General features: G+C 41.0%; 1 protein-coding gene across 1 annotated transcript in view; it reads left to right on the top strand.

Moving 5' to 3' along the window:
* SCFD2 (sec1 family domain containing 2) overlaps positions 1 to 14335 on the top strand; it is a 156903-nt gene that overhangs the window by 53326 nt on the left and 89242 nt on the right. Inside the window, exon 5 of the mRNA XM_026699894.2 lies at positions 3743 to 3992. Coding sequence (XP_026555679.2) covers positions 3743 to 3992 — 250 coding nt within the window. The remainder of the gene's footprint in view (positions 1 to 3742; positions 3993 to 14335) is intronic.

Consider the following 14335-nt stretch of genomic DNA (forward strand, 5'->3'; position numbering starts at 1 on the left):
TACCACCACTGGTCCCTATGTTTAATCAAACTGCAAGCCATGTTACATCTGCCTTAAGTTCTTTCCTTCTAACAGATGCAGCTAGGCCCCTGGTAGTCCTCGACTTATAGCAGTTCGTTTAGTGACCATCCAAAGTTACAACACTGAAAAAAAAGCGACTTAGGACTGTTTTTCACACTTAATGACCATTGCAATATCCCCATGGTTACATGATCAAAATCCAGATGCTTAGTAACTGGCTCATATTGATTTCCATTTTCGTGTGTCCCCAGTTCATATGATTATCTTTTGAAACCTTTTGGATAAGCAAAGCCAATGGGGAAGCCGGATTCAGTTAACAACTTCATTGCTAACTTAACAACTACACTTGATTCACTTAACAATGGTGGCAAGAAAGGTAGTAAAACGGGACAAAATTCACCTAACAAATGTCTCACCTAGCAATTGAAATTTTGGGCTCATTTGTGGTCATAAGTCTTTACTGCCTGTACTTTCTGGTGCTCGGGTGGGATGCTACCAGTTCTGCCTGGTTCTATAGAACCGGTGACTCTGAAGAGCAGCAGATACAGAACCGGTTCTGTGTTTGCCGCTGTTTGGTCCACCTGACCGCCTAGGCTCTTACCTGTCCTTTATTTCCTGCTTTTTCAACCTCAGCTGCTTTGCGCGGCGCAACTGAGGTTGAAAAGCAAGGAAGAAGAGTATTTTCAAACGCTGCATACCTGCATGCTGTGCTTTTCAGCTGTCCGGGTGGCACAGCTTGTTTTTTACATGCACGCGCAGCATGTGTTAGGCATGTGTGCGTGCAAAGTGCGCATGTGCACACAAAACATAGTCACCGAACTCGTACTAAGACCGGTTGAATCCCACCCCTGCTGGTGCTCCTTTCTATATTATCTTACTACCCTCTGTTACATCAACATTAAATTTTATGGAATTAATTCTTTTAGTGCTCTGACAATCCCTCCCAAATTTAACAAAGGGCGCCTGTGAGTTTCTTCCCAAAATATCCCTGTGTGAGGTTGCATTCAGTGGAGATCTTCAACTTGACATTCCAGAATAGAATTGTACTCTACAGCTGAGAATACAAGCACAACCACCGTCTAATATATACAGGAAGTGCCAATTTGGGGAAGAACTACTCAACAATTGGACTGATTTTTTTTCCCCATTGTATCCAGATTGCCAACAAGTCAGAGGGAAAAGACAGAATCAGATTACAACTCTGATAAATGTATCTTTAATTATGTGACTTGACAGAAAAGCCGGACTTTTAAGGGGGTGGTAGTGATGTTAAGGGGGTGGTAGTGATATTAAGGGAGTGGTAGTGATTTAAGCAGTATATAAGTGATATGAGCTGTGGCTTAGTGGCTAAGGCACTGAGCTTGTCGATCAGAAAGATCGGCAGTTCGGTGGTTCCAATCCCTAGCACCACGTAACGGAGTGAGCTCCCGCTACTCGTCCCAGCTTCTGCTAACCTAGCAATTCAAAAGCATGTAAACATGCAAGTAGAAAAATAGGGACCCCTTTGGTGGGAAGGTAACAGCATTCCGTGCGCCTTTGGCACTTAGTCATGCCGGCCACATGACCACAGAGACATCTTTGCACAGCGCTGGCTCTTCGGCTTTGTAACGGAGATGAGCACCGCCCCCCTAGAGCTGGAAACAACTAGCACGTATGCGCGAGGGGAACCTTTACCTTTAGTGATATTACTTCTTATAAGTAAATCCAAAGACATAGAAAGATATACAAGGAAAAAAGGGGGTGTTTTTAAAGCATATTTTCTCTTCCAAATGTACATGTTTTCTGGATGCAGCCATGAAAAAGTCATCACAATTTTAAACAAGTCAGACCCCCCCACCTCCGACTTAACAGTCCAGTTTTGTTCCTTCCATATGGAAAACATAAGTCAATTATTGTAATATCCAGTCTCCAGCAAGTCATGAAACTTCAGGAAAAGATCTCGTATCATGTTATAGTTAAGCGCTATCCTTGAAATAGCTAGGAGACTGGATTGTAATGTTATTTTATGAATGGATTTGGCAGCAGTGATTATAAAATAGCACACTCCATCCTTGTCTTTTTCCTCTGAGAAATCATTTTGCTAGGGAAATGTGTCTGGATGAAATGGGTTGGAAGGCTGTCTACAATGTTTATGTTCCCAGGCAACAACTGCAGGCAGTCCTCGACATACAGCAGTTTGCTTAATGATCATTCGAAGTTATGACAGTATTGAAAAAAGTAACCTAGGACCATTTTTCACATTTAAGACCATGGCAACATCCCCATGGTCACTCACATGATTTACATCCGGATGCTTGACAACTGACTCGTATTTATGATGGTTGCAGTGTCCGAGGATCGTGTGATCATCTTTTGTGACCTTCCAACAAGCAAAGTCAATGAGGGAAGCCAGATTCATTTAACAACCATGTTACTAATTTAACAACCATGGCGATTCACCTAGCAACTGTGGCAAGAAAGGTTGCAAAAATCACAACTGATTTCTCACTTAGCAACATAAATTTTGGGCTCACTTGTGGTCGTCATTCAACAACTACCTTTATAAAACTTGAATCATTGATCCTCCTGGCTAGGGATGATTGTTGTCACACCCCTGTTAGAATCTGACTCTGAAGGAGAGGAGGAATAGCTGACGGAGTGGGAGTGTAGCTCCGGAGGTTGTGGAGGAAACTGGGGAAAGGCACAGGCCTGCTGGGCATTCAGAGGAAGACCCAGGCCCATCCCCTCTTCATCCTAGGGCATGCAGGGAGGAGCGGATAAGGGAGCAACATGAATGGCGTGGTCTATGGGGGAGGGAAGGGCCTTGATTCCCTTCATGGGCTGTAGCTGTGAGGACTGTTTAAAAGGACAAACTGCGCATGGCCCAGTGCTGGAAGCAAAGTGTGAAAATATTTCTAGTCTGTCTGTTCTTATCTGAGTTCTGGTGTCCTTCCCAGTGTGTGTATTTTGATATTTGTGGACATCTTCAAGCCCTTATCCTGCCTTGTCTCCTTAATTACTTCAGTGCGGTTTGTATTGTTTTCTCTATTTATAATTTATATGTATTTTGAGCTTACATGGAATTTCTTCCTTTTCGCAACTGTTTGTGGGGGAATTTTTTTTCCTCAAGTCCACGATAATTGGACCTTTGAAGCCAAGTTGAAGGAATTAAAGGGACTTCACCTGTTTTTGTGACTTTGTTGTTTTTGTATCCCACCCGGGGCCATCACAATTGTAGTCCAAAACCTAAGGGAACACAGATTAAAAAGCTTTACTATAAAGGGAATCAAGGTTGTAATAGCAACGTTTGAATTTGCACTTCCTAAAATCGGTTTAAAATGTTACAGGCCTTTTGTCCCATGATTCCCTTGACTTTCAAAGTGTAAAATTAAGGATTTGTGTTAAGGTATTGAGATTTAATAGCTTACCAGCTCTTGTAAGGCTGATGCAATGAGGATGAATCAGCATGGTTATTGCCCTTTTAAGACTGAGGATGGGTCCCACAGGGTTTTACCAGTTTAAGAAGCAGTCTATATATGAGGCCATGAGAGGGCATAGCTCTCTCTCCTTGATTGCTAGCCAGGTATTTGCCTACCACGTATATGTGTGTATATAGCTTGTCTTGCATATAAAGCACTGCTAAAAGACAATACCTCTGTGTGTGCTGTGTTTTGCTCCTGGATTGTCTCACAATAGTAGTCACGCTGCAAACACTGACAATTTGTTGTTGTTTTGTTTTCAGAATATTGGTGAGTCAACATTATTTAATGCACTGAAGCAACTGCTACCTATTATCAAGCCTTCCAGGAACAGAACAGCAGATGATTACACTCCCCAAGAGTTCCTTCTATTATTGGTGTATATTTACTCCATAGTGGGAGAAGTCAAAACTGGGAAAGAATTAAATGAGGCCGAAAGTCAAGTGAAGGAAGCCTTTATCCAAGCTATTTGCGATGAACCAGAGCTATCACCTTTGCTGCAGAAAATAATAGGTAAGTGGAACACTAGTATGCCTCCAATGGAGGTAACTTTGAGTTTCAAGCGGGCAATGTTTTCATGCAGGATTTCAGTAGGGAGTCAAGTACCTGCATTTAATTCTCAAGTACTTGAGGAATCTTTTAAATAGTAGGAAAAATGGATTTTTTCAAGTACCAAAAATAACGTGGATTAAGAGCTGTTTTGTGGGGATAGGGAGAAAGATTAAGATTAACAAAGCAGCTCTCTTGAATTGAAAGAATCTTGAACTGTTTTCTTTTTAAAAAATATGATAGATAAAATAAGGTAGTGAAAGAACATGATCAATATTGTTGCTTATTGATTCCCCCTACCTAAGCTCTAGAAGAATAAAATCTTCTACCAATAAGTTACAATGCAAACAAAAGGCTTTATTCTGAATTGTATCTACTTCTACGTCTTGTCTTTTCTAGCACTGCCACTAAAGCACATTTTATTTATTTAATATGAGTGTTAGCTAAATAAAAGGTGAACTGCATTAAGTCCTTGTCTGTGTTTTGGAAATACCTGAGATAACTCGTGTGAGGCGGCCTACAGTAGTGTCATTAATTCAGTTTCAATAAGTTTAAAAAAATAGAACTGTGCAGTAATATTGACGTTTACAGATCCCTTGGGAAGTGCAGATTGTTTACCTACATACTCAGAGATTATTTTTTTCTTCACTTGGAGATCCATTAGATTTCTTGTATAAATACTACTACTTGAAAGAGTCTTCAATTGGCCTTATTTGGTTTGCAATTTATTAAAGCTTATCTTTCTACTCAATATATATATATTTATTAAATTGTAGTTAGATAACATAAATCTTTGGAGGAGAGATGGAAAGTTTTACAACCAAGTTTACCAGCAGGTTTTACATGTGCGTTATTGTATATGCTTTAACTTAGGAGAGAGTCTGTGACCAACAATACGGATTTGGTAGGTCGTTGTTAAGTTTTTTCTGTAGAGTGGTAGATATTTGTTTATAACAACGTGTAAAGGTTGCCAGACTTGAATAAGAGAGAATCCAATGAAGTTGTTTATACAGAACGTACAAAATAAACAACATTCACAGAACACAATATAGCTTGATTGTTGACATCATATCAGAAAAAGCTGGGATGTAAAAAAGTTAAAATGCACAGCTTTCATGGAATAGTTTTCTGATACATACATAGAATATTTTTCTCATTGTACCTGACGTTCAGAATAAAAATTAAAGTTTCCTCCACCTGAGACATTTTTGTCTCACATGGAGGAAAGGTATGTGCATATTACCAAGAGCATGCAGAATGGCAGTCTCATTCCAAATTTTGTCCTTTCATCTCCATTAATATATGAAAATGTTTGTTCTCATTAGCACATTTCTCCATTCTCCTCCAAGCAACGGCCTGTGATGAGGAACCCATTGGAGAAATTGACTGTGCAATTAACGTGGGAGACAGATTAAGTTGAACCAGCTGTACTTTTAACAGCATTTAGACAGCTTCCACATTTTTATATGGAAAAAAAACCCATGTGCAGCAAATTTATCCTGTCGCATGATTAATGCACAAGTCTTTGCATTAATTGTTGGTTGGCAAAACATTTCAGACAAAAAGATTGATTAAGCCTTCATTGAGCAGCAATAATACTTGTTTTAACCTCGTATGGGCTAGAGGTAAGGATAATTTTACATTTTGAAGATTTCTTTTATTGCTATTTACACATAAAATTCAGTTGGATCTCTTTAAAGTAGGCATGTGACTCTCAATGTTCTAAAACACTTCCCACATCTAGAACTAGCTGGAAACCCATGCTTCACAACGAATCTTTGTGATCGGGCTATGCAGGAGAAATTTGGTTGACAATCCGTTGGCTAAGTGGTGGCCAGTGATTGAAACACGTAAGGGAATATCGCTCCTGCCGCCTTGAGTCCAGAAGCAGTTCCATAGGTGGAAGGCGTAGACATTTTGGTGAGGTACCAACATTTAGTATTGTGAAGGAGCCCCAGACCACTCCTGAGTGAAGGAGTGGAATGTCTGCCAGTTTGAACTGAGGTAACGGGATGTGAGGCAACTGGCAGTTGGAACAGAGTTCTTTTCAGGTGGGGAGGGGGAGTAGAACTCCTTAGCATCAGAGCGTATTAATTACTGTATAAGAAATACTAACGATCTGGTGGTCATTTCAAAAAATCCTTTCTTAGTGAGCACCTAAGAAAGAAGCCAAGAGGAACATACGTGCCAAATTTCAAGTTTGTAGGCATTACGGTTCTGGAGAATTCATGATGAGTGAGTGGTACTTGGCTAGATAGATAGTTAGTTAGATAGATAGATAGATAGATAGATAGATAGATAGATAGATAGATAGATAGATAGATCGTGGAGTTGTATTTTTCTGGAAAAACAAAGCAGGGTTAATATTGCTGGGAGATTTTCAAGGAATCTTACGGCGATGAGTTAAACTGAGGAAAATCAGACTGGTAGAAAGTAAGGGGAAACCATTGACATAATGTTATCAAGAAAATGGCCTGGGTATGTCCATGAATTCAATGGGATTCAAGCTTGGCTCAGAAGAGATGTGACTTTATTTACCCCAACCAACCTTTTCTCAAACTTAGCAACTTTAAGATTGTGTGGATTTCAGCTCCGAGAACTTTGAAAAATATCCATCTGGAAAGTACTGGAGCAACTATGCCTATTTTACACCATATTTTAACTTAGCAAATGAAGTTTGAGCAACACTATAGTTATCTAGTTATTTGCACATTTAATTTGATCTGGCTCTAGATGGGACAATGACTATAATAGTTTATGCATTTATATATGCAAGCACATATGAATGATGTATTTGCATGTACATAATATATTGGGGCACAGTAGCTCAGCAGTTAATGATGCTGAACTTGTTAGCTGGAAAGCTGACAACCAGGGTTGAAGACCCAAGCACCATGCAACTGGGGGAACTCCTGTTACTTGGCCCAGCTCCTACCCACCTAGCAGTTCGAAAGCATGCAAATGGGAGTAGATAAATAGATACCACTTTGATGCAAAGGTAACAGTGTTCCGTGTGCCTTGGTGTAAATTCATGCTGGCCACGTGACCATGCAGAATGTCTTTGAACAATGCTGGCTCCCTTGGCTAAGAAACAGAGTTGAACACAACTAGGTAGGGAAAAGCTTTACCTTTAATAATATATCATATTAATATTTGACAGCCGGGTTGGTGTAGTGGTTAAGGCATTAGGCTAAAAAATGGGAAACCATGAATTCTAATCCCTCCTTAGGCATAAAGCCAGATGGTGTGTGTGTGTGTGTGTGTGTGAGAGAGAGAGAGAGAGAGAGAGAGAGAGAGAGAGAGAGAGAGAGAGGAGAGGGAAGAGGAAAGAGATACTTATATCTCTGTGTGTGTGTGTCTTTGTGTGTGTGTGTCTTTGTGTGTGTGTGTGTGTGTGTGTGTGTGTGAGAGAGAGAGAGAGAGAGAGAGAGAGAGAGAGAGAGAGGGAGAGAGGAAGAGGAAAAGAGATACTTATATCTCTGTGTGTGTGTGTCTTTGTGTGTGTGTGTCTTTGTGTGTGTGTGTCTTTGTGTGTGTGTGTGTGTGTGTGTGTGTGTGAGAGAGAGAGAGAGAGAGAGAGAGATCCTTGCCCAGTTAAGTCTAATTGGATCTGGGAATTGTTCTGTTGCAGATTTATTAAGTATTTATGTTTCTCAGAGTATAAACACATTTGCACTGAGAAGTCACTGAGCACCTGGTGCTTAAAAATTAGCAAGTTAGCATAGCATAGGATAGCATAGCATTTTAGGTTTATATATCGCCCCACAGTGCTTTGCAGCCCTCTCTGGACAGTTTATAAGATCAGCATATTTTCCCCAACAATCTGGTTCCTCATTTTATCGAGCTTGAAAGGATGGAAGGCTAAGTCAACCTTGAACCTCATCAGGATCAAACTATAGGCTGTGGGCAGTTTGCCTGCAATACTGCACTTCAACCACTGCGCCGCCAGGGCTCTTCAAATTAACTAGCCTTAAAATCAAACCACATGATTTCCAATTACATATACAGCCCTTTCGTGAATAATCTTCCCTCTTCTTGTTTTTCATACGGCATTAAAAAAGAACTGGCAAAAAAACGATTTAGGCATATTGGAAACATAACTATCCTTCTGGATTTTGGCATTCAGAAGCAGTGACGTGTGACTTTACTTTTACTGACATTAAAATTCAGAGTAGGAAGGAAAAATTGCTCTTCGGTGACAAATAATTTCCTGCAATTTGTGTTGAATTTTCATATTCTGTAACACTGGGTTTTTTTTTCCATGAATGATGATGAGATGTATCTTCTATTTGCAAGATTGGAGAGAGCTTCTCTGTGTGTCTGTCTGTCTGTTTCTCTCACACAGAGACACCAGATTGTTACTGACAACAATTCCAATCTTCATCACAAAAATGGGAATAAGTATAAAGGCTTTTTCCCCTAAAATTACTGGTAGCTATTAGGTTTGATTGAAAAACTTGGGATTGAGAAATCCCAGCTATCAAGGGAAAAAAATCAGAACATATTACCTTGAACTGAATTTCCTGATTCAGCATTCCAAATAGCCAATTTAGTCAAACAGAGGAATCCTTTAAACAAATATTTTTAGCAGTGTCCGATAATTTTAAACATGCATGCTTGAATGCAGTCTTATGGTAGCTCACATCCCCAACATCCAGTCTATCGACTGGTTCCGGACCTCACATGCAAGAAGCGCCACCTGCAGGATGCAGGCAGCATGAGAAACCACGCCCCCCCCCCCCTCCCCATGAGAAAACTTCTCCCCACAGAGTCGGTCCCTGGTGGCAAAAAAAAAATTATTGGTAATAAAGCTTTGGCCTTTGATATATCTGGGCTACAGTCCAGAATGCTCTTTTAGGAATCACTAAAAATTTATACACGCCCTAGATACATGATGGCGAAGTTATGGCACACATGCCCAAAGTGACATGCGAAGTCATGCCCAGCATGTGCCGCCTTGCCTGTCTGTCTTGCGGGTTTCTGATATGCATGCGCATGCAACGGTCAGCTGTCCACGCACGTAGTGCCGAAAACCGGTGTGCCCATGCGCACAGGCCAGCTGATTGTCGGGCGCGCATGCGTGCCAGAACCCAGAAGTTCAGCTTTTCTGTAGTGTGATCATTTTGCGCACATGGCCGTGCCAAAAACCAGCCTGCGCATATGCGCCAGCCAGCTGATTGTTGGGCGCACATGCATGCTAGAAGCCAGAAGTTTGGCTGTTCTGGAAAGTGGCCCCGACGAGTGTGTGTGCGCTCAACATTTCCGCAAAGATTCACCATCACTGCCCTAGGTGATTGGTTCTAAAGAGCATCTCCTGTTGCCATTATCATACACTTAATTAATGCTCACAGTAAAAAAAAATTGCGCTGTAGTAGAAGCTACTTTTCAAAGAGCAAATGTGCCAAGAGTAAAGATCTTTCGGATGTGCAGAGATAGCTGTGTTATTTGTTAAACAACAACTGTGGAACAAAAATAGGAAATCCGTGCCTAGTGATTTCTGCTGTATCCAAAATGATGGGCTATGGAAATTTTCCAGGTTGTCTGAAATAACCATTTTGAGAAAAGGTAGCATAAATAATTAAAGGTTCTACTTATACTAAAGCAACAAGATTTACACGAAAGGAGGCTGAGTCTACCTATAAGATGATCTGCCCAAATATAGGGCTAAGAGAAAGAAAATAAAGTAAGGTGAAAAATCCTATTCAGTGCCCAGCTTTCCTTCCCAGAGATCGTTCAGATTGGATCCGCTGATAAATTATATAAAATAAATATATCTAGAATGGCCAATTCCTGTTGAAACCAATCCTGGAATTTTTCCTCTTCCCCAATAAAGGGTTTCATTTATCTTAATTTATTAATTTAATCACCCCAGCTTTTGAAGACAGCCAAAATCCCACCATGTCACAGGAAGTGCAAGAATAGTAGCGATCTCAGATCAACACATTGCTTGAGTGTAAAAGCTGCTTTGGGGATAATTCCCTCTGCAAATTACATATATATGGAGACAGGAAGTCTAGTGCTCCTGCATGTCATTTAAATTGAGCCTAAATGGCATGTTGTATGGAATACATGTTATGGGCAAGTGTATTTATCCTTAACACAATCCTGATGCAGCCGTCAATGAAATCAAGTTGGACACCCTTGTACTAGAAGGTTGCCACCCAGAAGAACCATAGTGAAGACATTTAAATATTATTAGGTCGTTCTGTTTATTTCTGGGAAAGAGCTTATGGGCAGAGTGGAATCCTTGAGCCATCAAGAACTATAACAGCCTTTCATTATTGTCTCATCATCTCCGCTAATAGTGCATCTTTTTTTTTACCATTATAGTGATATGTAGCTTTAGTTTTTCATTCTGCTGAGTCACTCTTTCATTCGAGTTTGATCAAAATGAGGAACCTGATGAAAATTGCAACAAACCACTACGTGACTATGATTGGTAGTTTTCTTCCAGAACCTTCTAACATCATCCCCCATTTAAAAAAAAAAACTTTTTCAATCGATATGCATTGGTCTGGTTAATCTGGCCACTATGTTTTTCTGTCTCATTGTGTCCTTGACTGATTTAGATGTACTGTAGGGGGTTTTTTTTATTCTTTTATCTGCCATCTACTGACCATTCAGATTTGTGCGAGCAAAATACTTCTGCCGATGTGTTGTTGAAGAGATTGTTTGAGAAAGGGGTTTAGTTGTGGGGATTTGTGTGGGAACTCTAAACTAAGAACCCATGGGGAAAGTAGCCAAGGACACAGGACTTCTCTGCCAGGAGTGACCATTGGGAAGGATGTTAGTCAGGCAAATTATAGAATTATCACAGCCAAGCCTTTCAATTATACGCATTAACTCAAGGATGAACTAGCCACTTTTGGTCTATTCTCAACTTCTGTAGGTTAAACCTGTCAATCAACCCATTTGACTTAGACTTAGTCTAACTTTAGTGTCACTTTGAATGTACACTAATTGGCATACATTAAAATGAAATTTCATTGCATACAGTTCTCAAAGGGTCACCATTTCCAATATGCACTACATCAGTGGTCCCCAACCACTGGGCCCCAGACCGATTCCGGTCCGTGGATCATTTTGTACCGGGCCACCTATTTTGCTTGGGCACCGCCATCTTGTTTCAACGGCGCTTGAGAAAGTGCTTCTGGGTGAGCCTGTCAGTTGCCGGTTGGAAAGTGGCGTTTGGGTGCTGAAGGAATCCTCGGGCCTTAGTTTCGTCGAAGAGGGTGGGGCGGCTTCGAATGAAGAGCCGTCCTGATGGCGGTGGAGTCTCGCATTACTCAGGAGGAGATTAAGAAAGAGCCCGAAAACCTCATCGACCGCGAGAAGGTACAAAGGAGGAGTTGAAGGTGGCAGGGAGAAGCGGGGGATGGCTGGCTGGCCGGTTGCTCGGCTCACCTTGCCTTGGTCGTGCGTGCACCGGTCCGTGGATCATTTTGTACTGGGCCGTGGTACAAAAAAGGTTGGGGGCCACTGCACTACATAAACATGATAAATAAACAAACAAATAAATAAATAAATAAATTCAAAATTATGCATATAGCAACATATATTATATGAAACAGAGAAACAACACAGTCTAGTTCGGATGTATATATGTACACAGTGAGAAAAACAAGTCTTGTGAGTTTACCAGATGGATGGCATAGAGAACAAGGCTATTATAGAATCTGGTAGTCCTGCTAGAAGTACTTCAAAGCCTCCTCCCCAAGGGGAGCAGTAGAAACAGACCTTCAAATAGGTGTGTGGGGTCTCTAACAATGCTTCAAGCTCTAAACACATAGTGCTTACAAGCAGCATCCTGAATAACAGGAAGTGAGCTTCCTATAATCTTCTTGGTTGTCCTTTCCACTCTCTGTATGGACTTTCTATCTGAGGCACTGCTGCCACCAAACCAAACAGAGATGCAGTTTATTAAAATACTCTCAATCGTGCCTCTATAAAAAGCGGCCAGGACAGAAGGAGAAAGATGTTTTGAAAAACAAAGTGGTTGCAGAAACTGGTATTCTGGTCTCCTTTGTAGCCAAATGAGCACTGAAGAATAGATACTGAGCCTTGGAGCAGGACAGATGGGAACAATCCCACAGCAGACTGTCTAGAACAATTGGGATTGTACAAATCACTACCTCTGACTATATCATCTCAAACCTTCTTCTCCATGCTCCATGGATTGTCCAGATGGAGAAGGTTGAATTTGTGCAAGAGGGAAAACACCACTTATCAACTGGAGTACTTGAAGCCATCTTTAGGCTGCTCAACTGCTCTCTAATGATGAGGTAAGGCAGACACATGACATTATATCCTCTGGGATATTTAGTGACACCTCTTTGTCCAGCAAGCAGGCTCTGTGGATGTGATTTCCAAGGTACCATATCAGTAGAGTAATAATGAGAGTCGCTTTTCTACCATTAAAAATGCCAATTTGATGCCTAAATCGTCTTAGTACATTTCTAAAATCTTATATGTTCCTCAGAAAAAAAATGTCCTTTCAACTTCCCTTGCCTTTTATTCAAATTAAATCTGTAACAACATGTGATTAGTGGAAGACAGACAAAAGGTGATTACAAAGGTTTAAACCCTTTCCCTCTTTCCATTACAAAGACTGAATGATAATCTTATGTCTTATAAATCAATAATGATTTACTATTTTACCACAAAATAACAGGAACGGGGGGAGGGAACCTGTCTATTAGGGCTGATCCTTGTTGTATAAATAGAGTTAAGATGTTTATAACCTTGATGTAGTACTTTAAATGAAAGGTTAGTAAGATGTGCCTAGTAGAGTAATAATTTATGATCTCTCTCTTTTTTTAAAAAAAAAAAAGCTTGTTTGGACTTACAATTCTTTTACATACTTTTTAAATCCTATGAAGGGCAATAAAAATGGTCTTCACTGAGCTTGAAGCCTATCGTCATCTTTTAATGAGGGTTGGATTTGAACATTTGCAGTTTAAAAGTCAACCTAGATAGTATCACTTACAAGTTGGCCAAAGTGATTTGAGATGTCATACTGGAAAAATTCAAGGGATGTTTTTGGGATGTTTCAGCATCAGAACCAGTTTATCTATCAGGCTGGGGAGCAGCTGTGAACACCTGGTACAGGGGTGGGATTCAGACCAGTTCGGGCCAACCAGGTGTTAAATTTGCATCTGGTCCGCTAAAACGGTATTTGAACCGACCGGCTGGCCCTGCCCACCCCGCCCCTCCCAGGAGTCTCCATGTGGCCCATTTTTGATGCAGGTAAGTTCAGGGTTCACACAGATACTCTAGGAGGGGGGAAATGGACCTTCCGGAAGTCCAGAATCGGGCCCATTTCCGGTTTTCGGAGGGCCTCCAGAGCCCAGGGGAGGCCATTTTCGCCCTCCCAGTGCCTCTGGACCCTTGGGAATGGAAGGATTTATATTCCTTGCAGACAGCTGGTCATTTGCATCCTAAATTTACAGGGTCATTGAGGCTACTTGGTGGTTTATCTGTGTCCTCAGGATTACCTGAGTAGTGCTAATGGTTCCTGTAATCTGCAATTTCTCTCTCTCTCTGGAATTCCATTCCTACTCCCACATGATTCCAAGACTGTTCATGCCAAATTGTACAGCTAAAGGTCTGTGGAGATTCTCAGCTATCCAGGCCGTGGTTGTCCCAAAGGTGCTTTTTCAGGAGGCAACTGGATTTCCTTGTTTTGTTTCTTTTTTTTCTTTTCTTCTGAAGGCGTTTTGAAGACGTTCATCCATGAGAAGCGAAATGTCTTCAGCAGGAAAAAAAAAAAAAGCGAGAAAGCACCTTTGATTCTGGGCAGAAACGTTTCCAAAGCGATTGATTGTCCGCTGTTCTTTTTCTGTTTGTTTTAATGTCGGCTTGCTTTGCAGTAGAGGCATCTTGGATCTTTTTGAACGTAGGTGAGTCCAGATCAACCTACACGACTGCACCTTATTTCTGCCCCTCTTCTGAAATTCCAGCAGTTTATATTCAGTCTCACCCCCACATGTGATAGTTACAAGGGGCATAGTCAGAGTGAGTTGCTTGCAAGCTCATGGGCCTGGCAGTTGAGGTCTTGACAAATGGCCCAGTTCGGAGTCTTTCCATGAATAATGACTTGACTTTGTCAGTGGTTTTGGCCTCTGCTGTACAAGTTATATGTTTTCAGAACAGATGGAGCTGCTCTTATATGCCATTCTCCGTCTTTTGAACTTCCTGTTCAGGATATGGTTCTCATCAACACAGATTCTGCTGAGAGCACCTCCTTCTCTTTATTTTTTTTAAACAAAACAAAACTCTGAAATATGTAGCTTTCCTCCTTAGCCAGA

This window comes from Pseudonaja textilis, chromosome 6 (assembly GCF_049901715.1).
Source record: "Pseudonaja textilis isolate UNSWEBS1 chromosome 6, rPseTex1.2, whole genome shotgun sequence".
In the NCBI taxonomy this organism is placed as follows: Eukaryota; Metazoa; Chordata; class Lepidosauria; order Squamata; family Elapidae; genus Pseudonaja; species Pseudonaja textilis.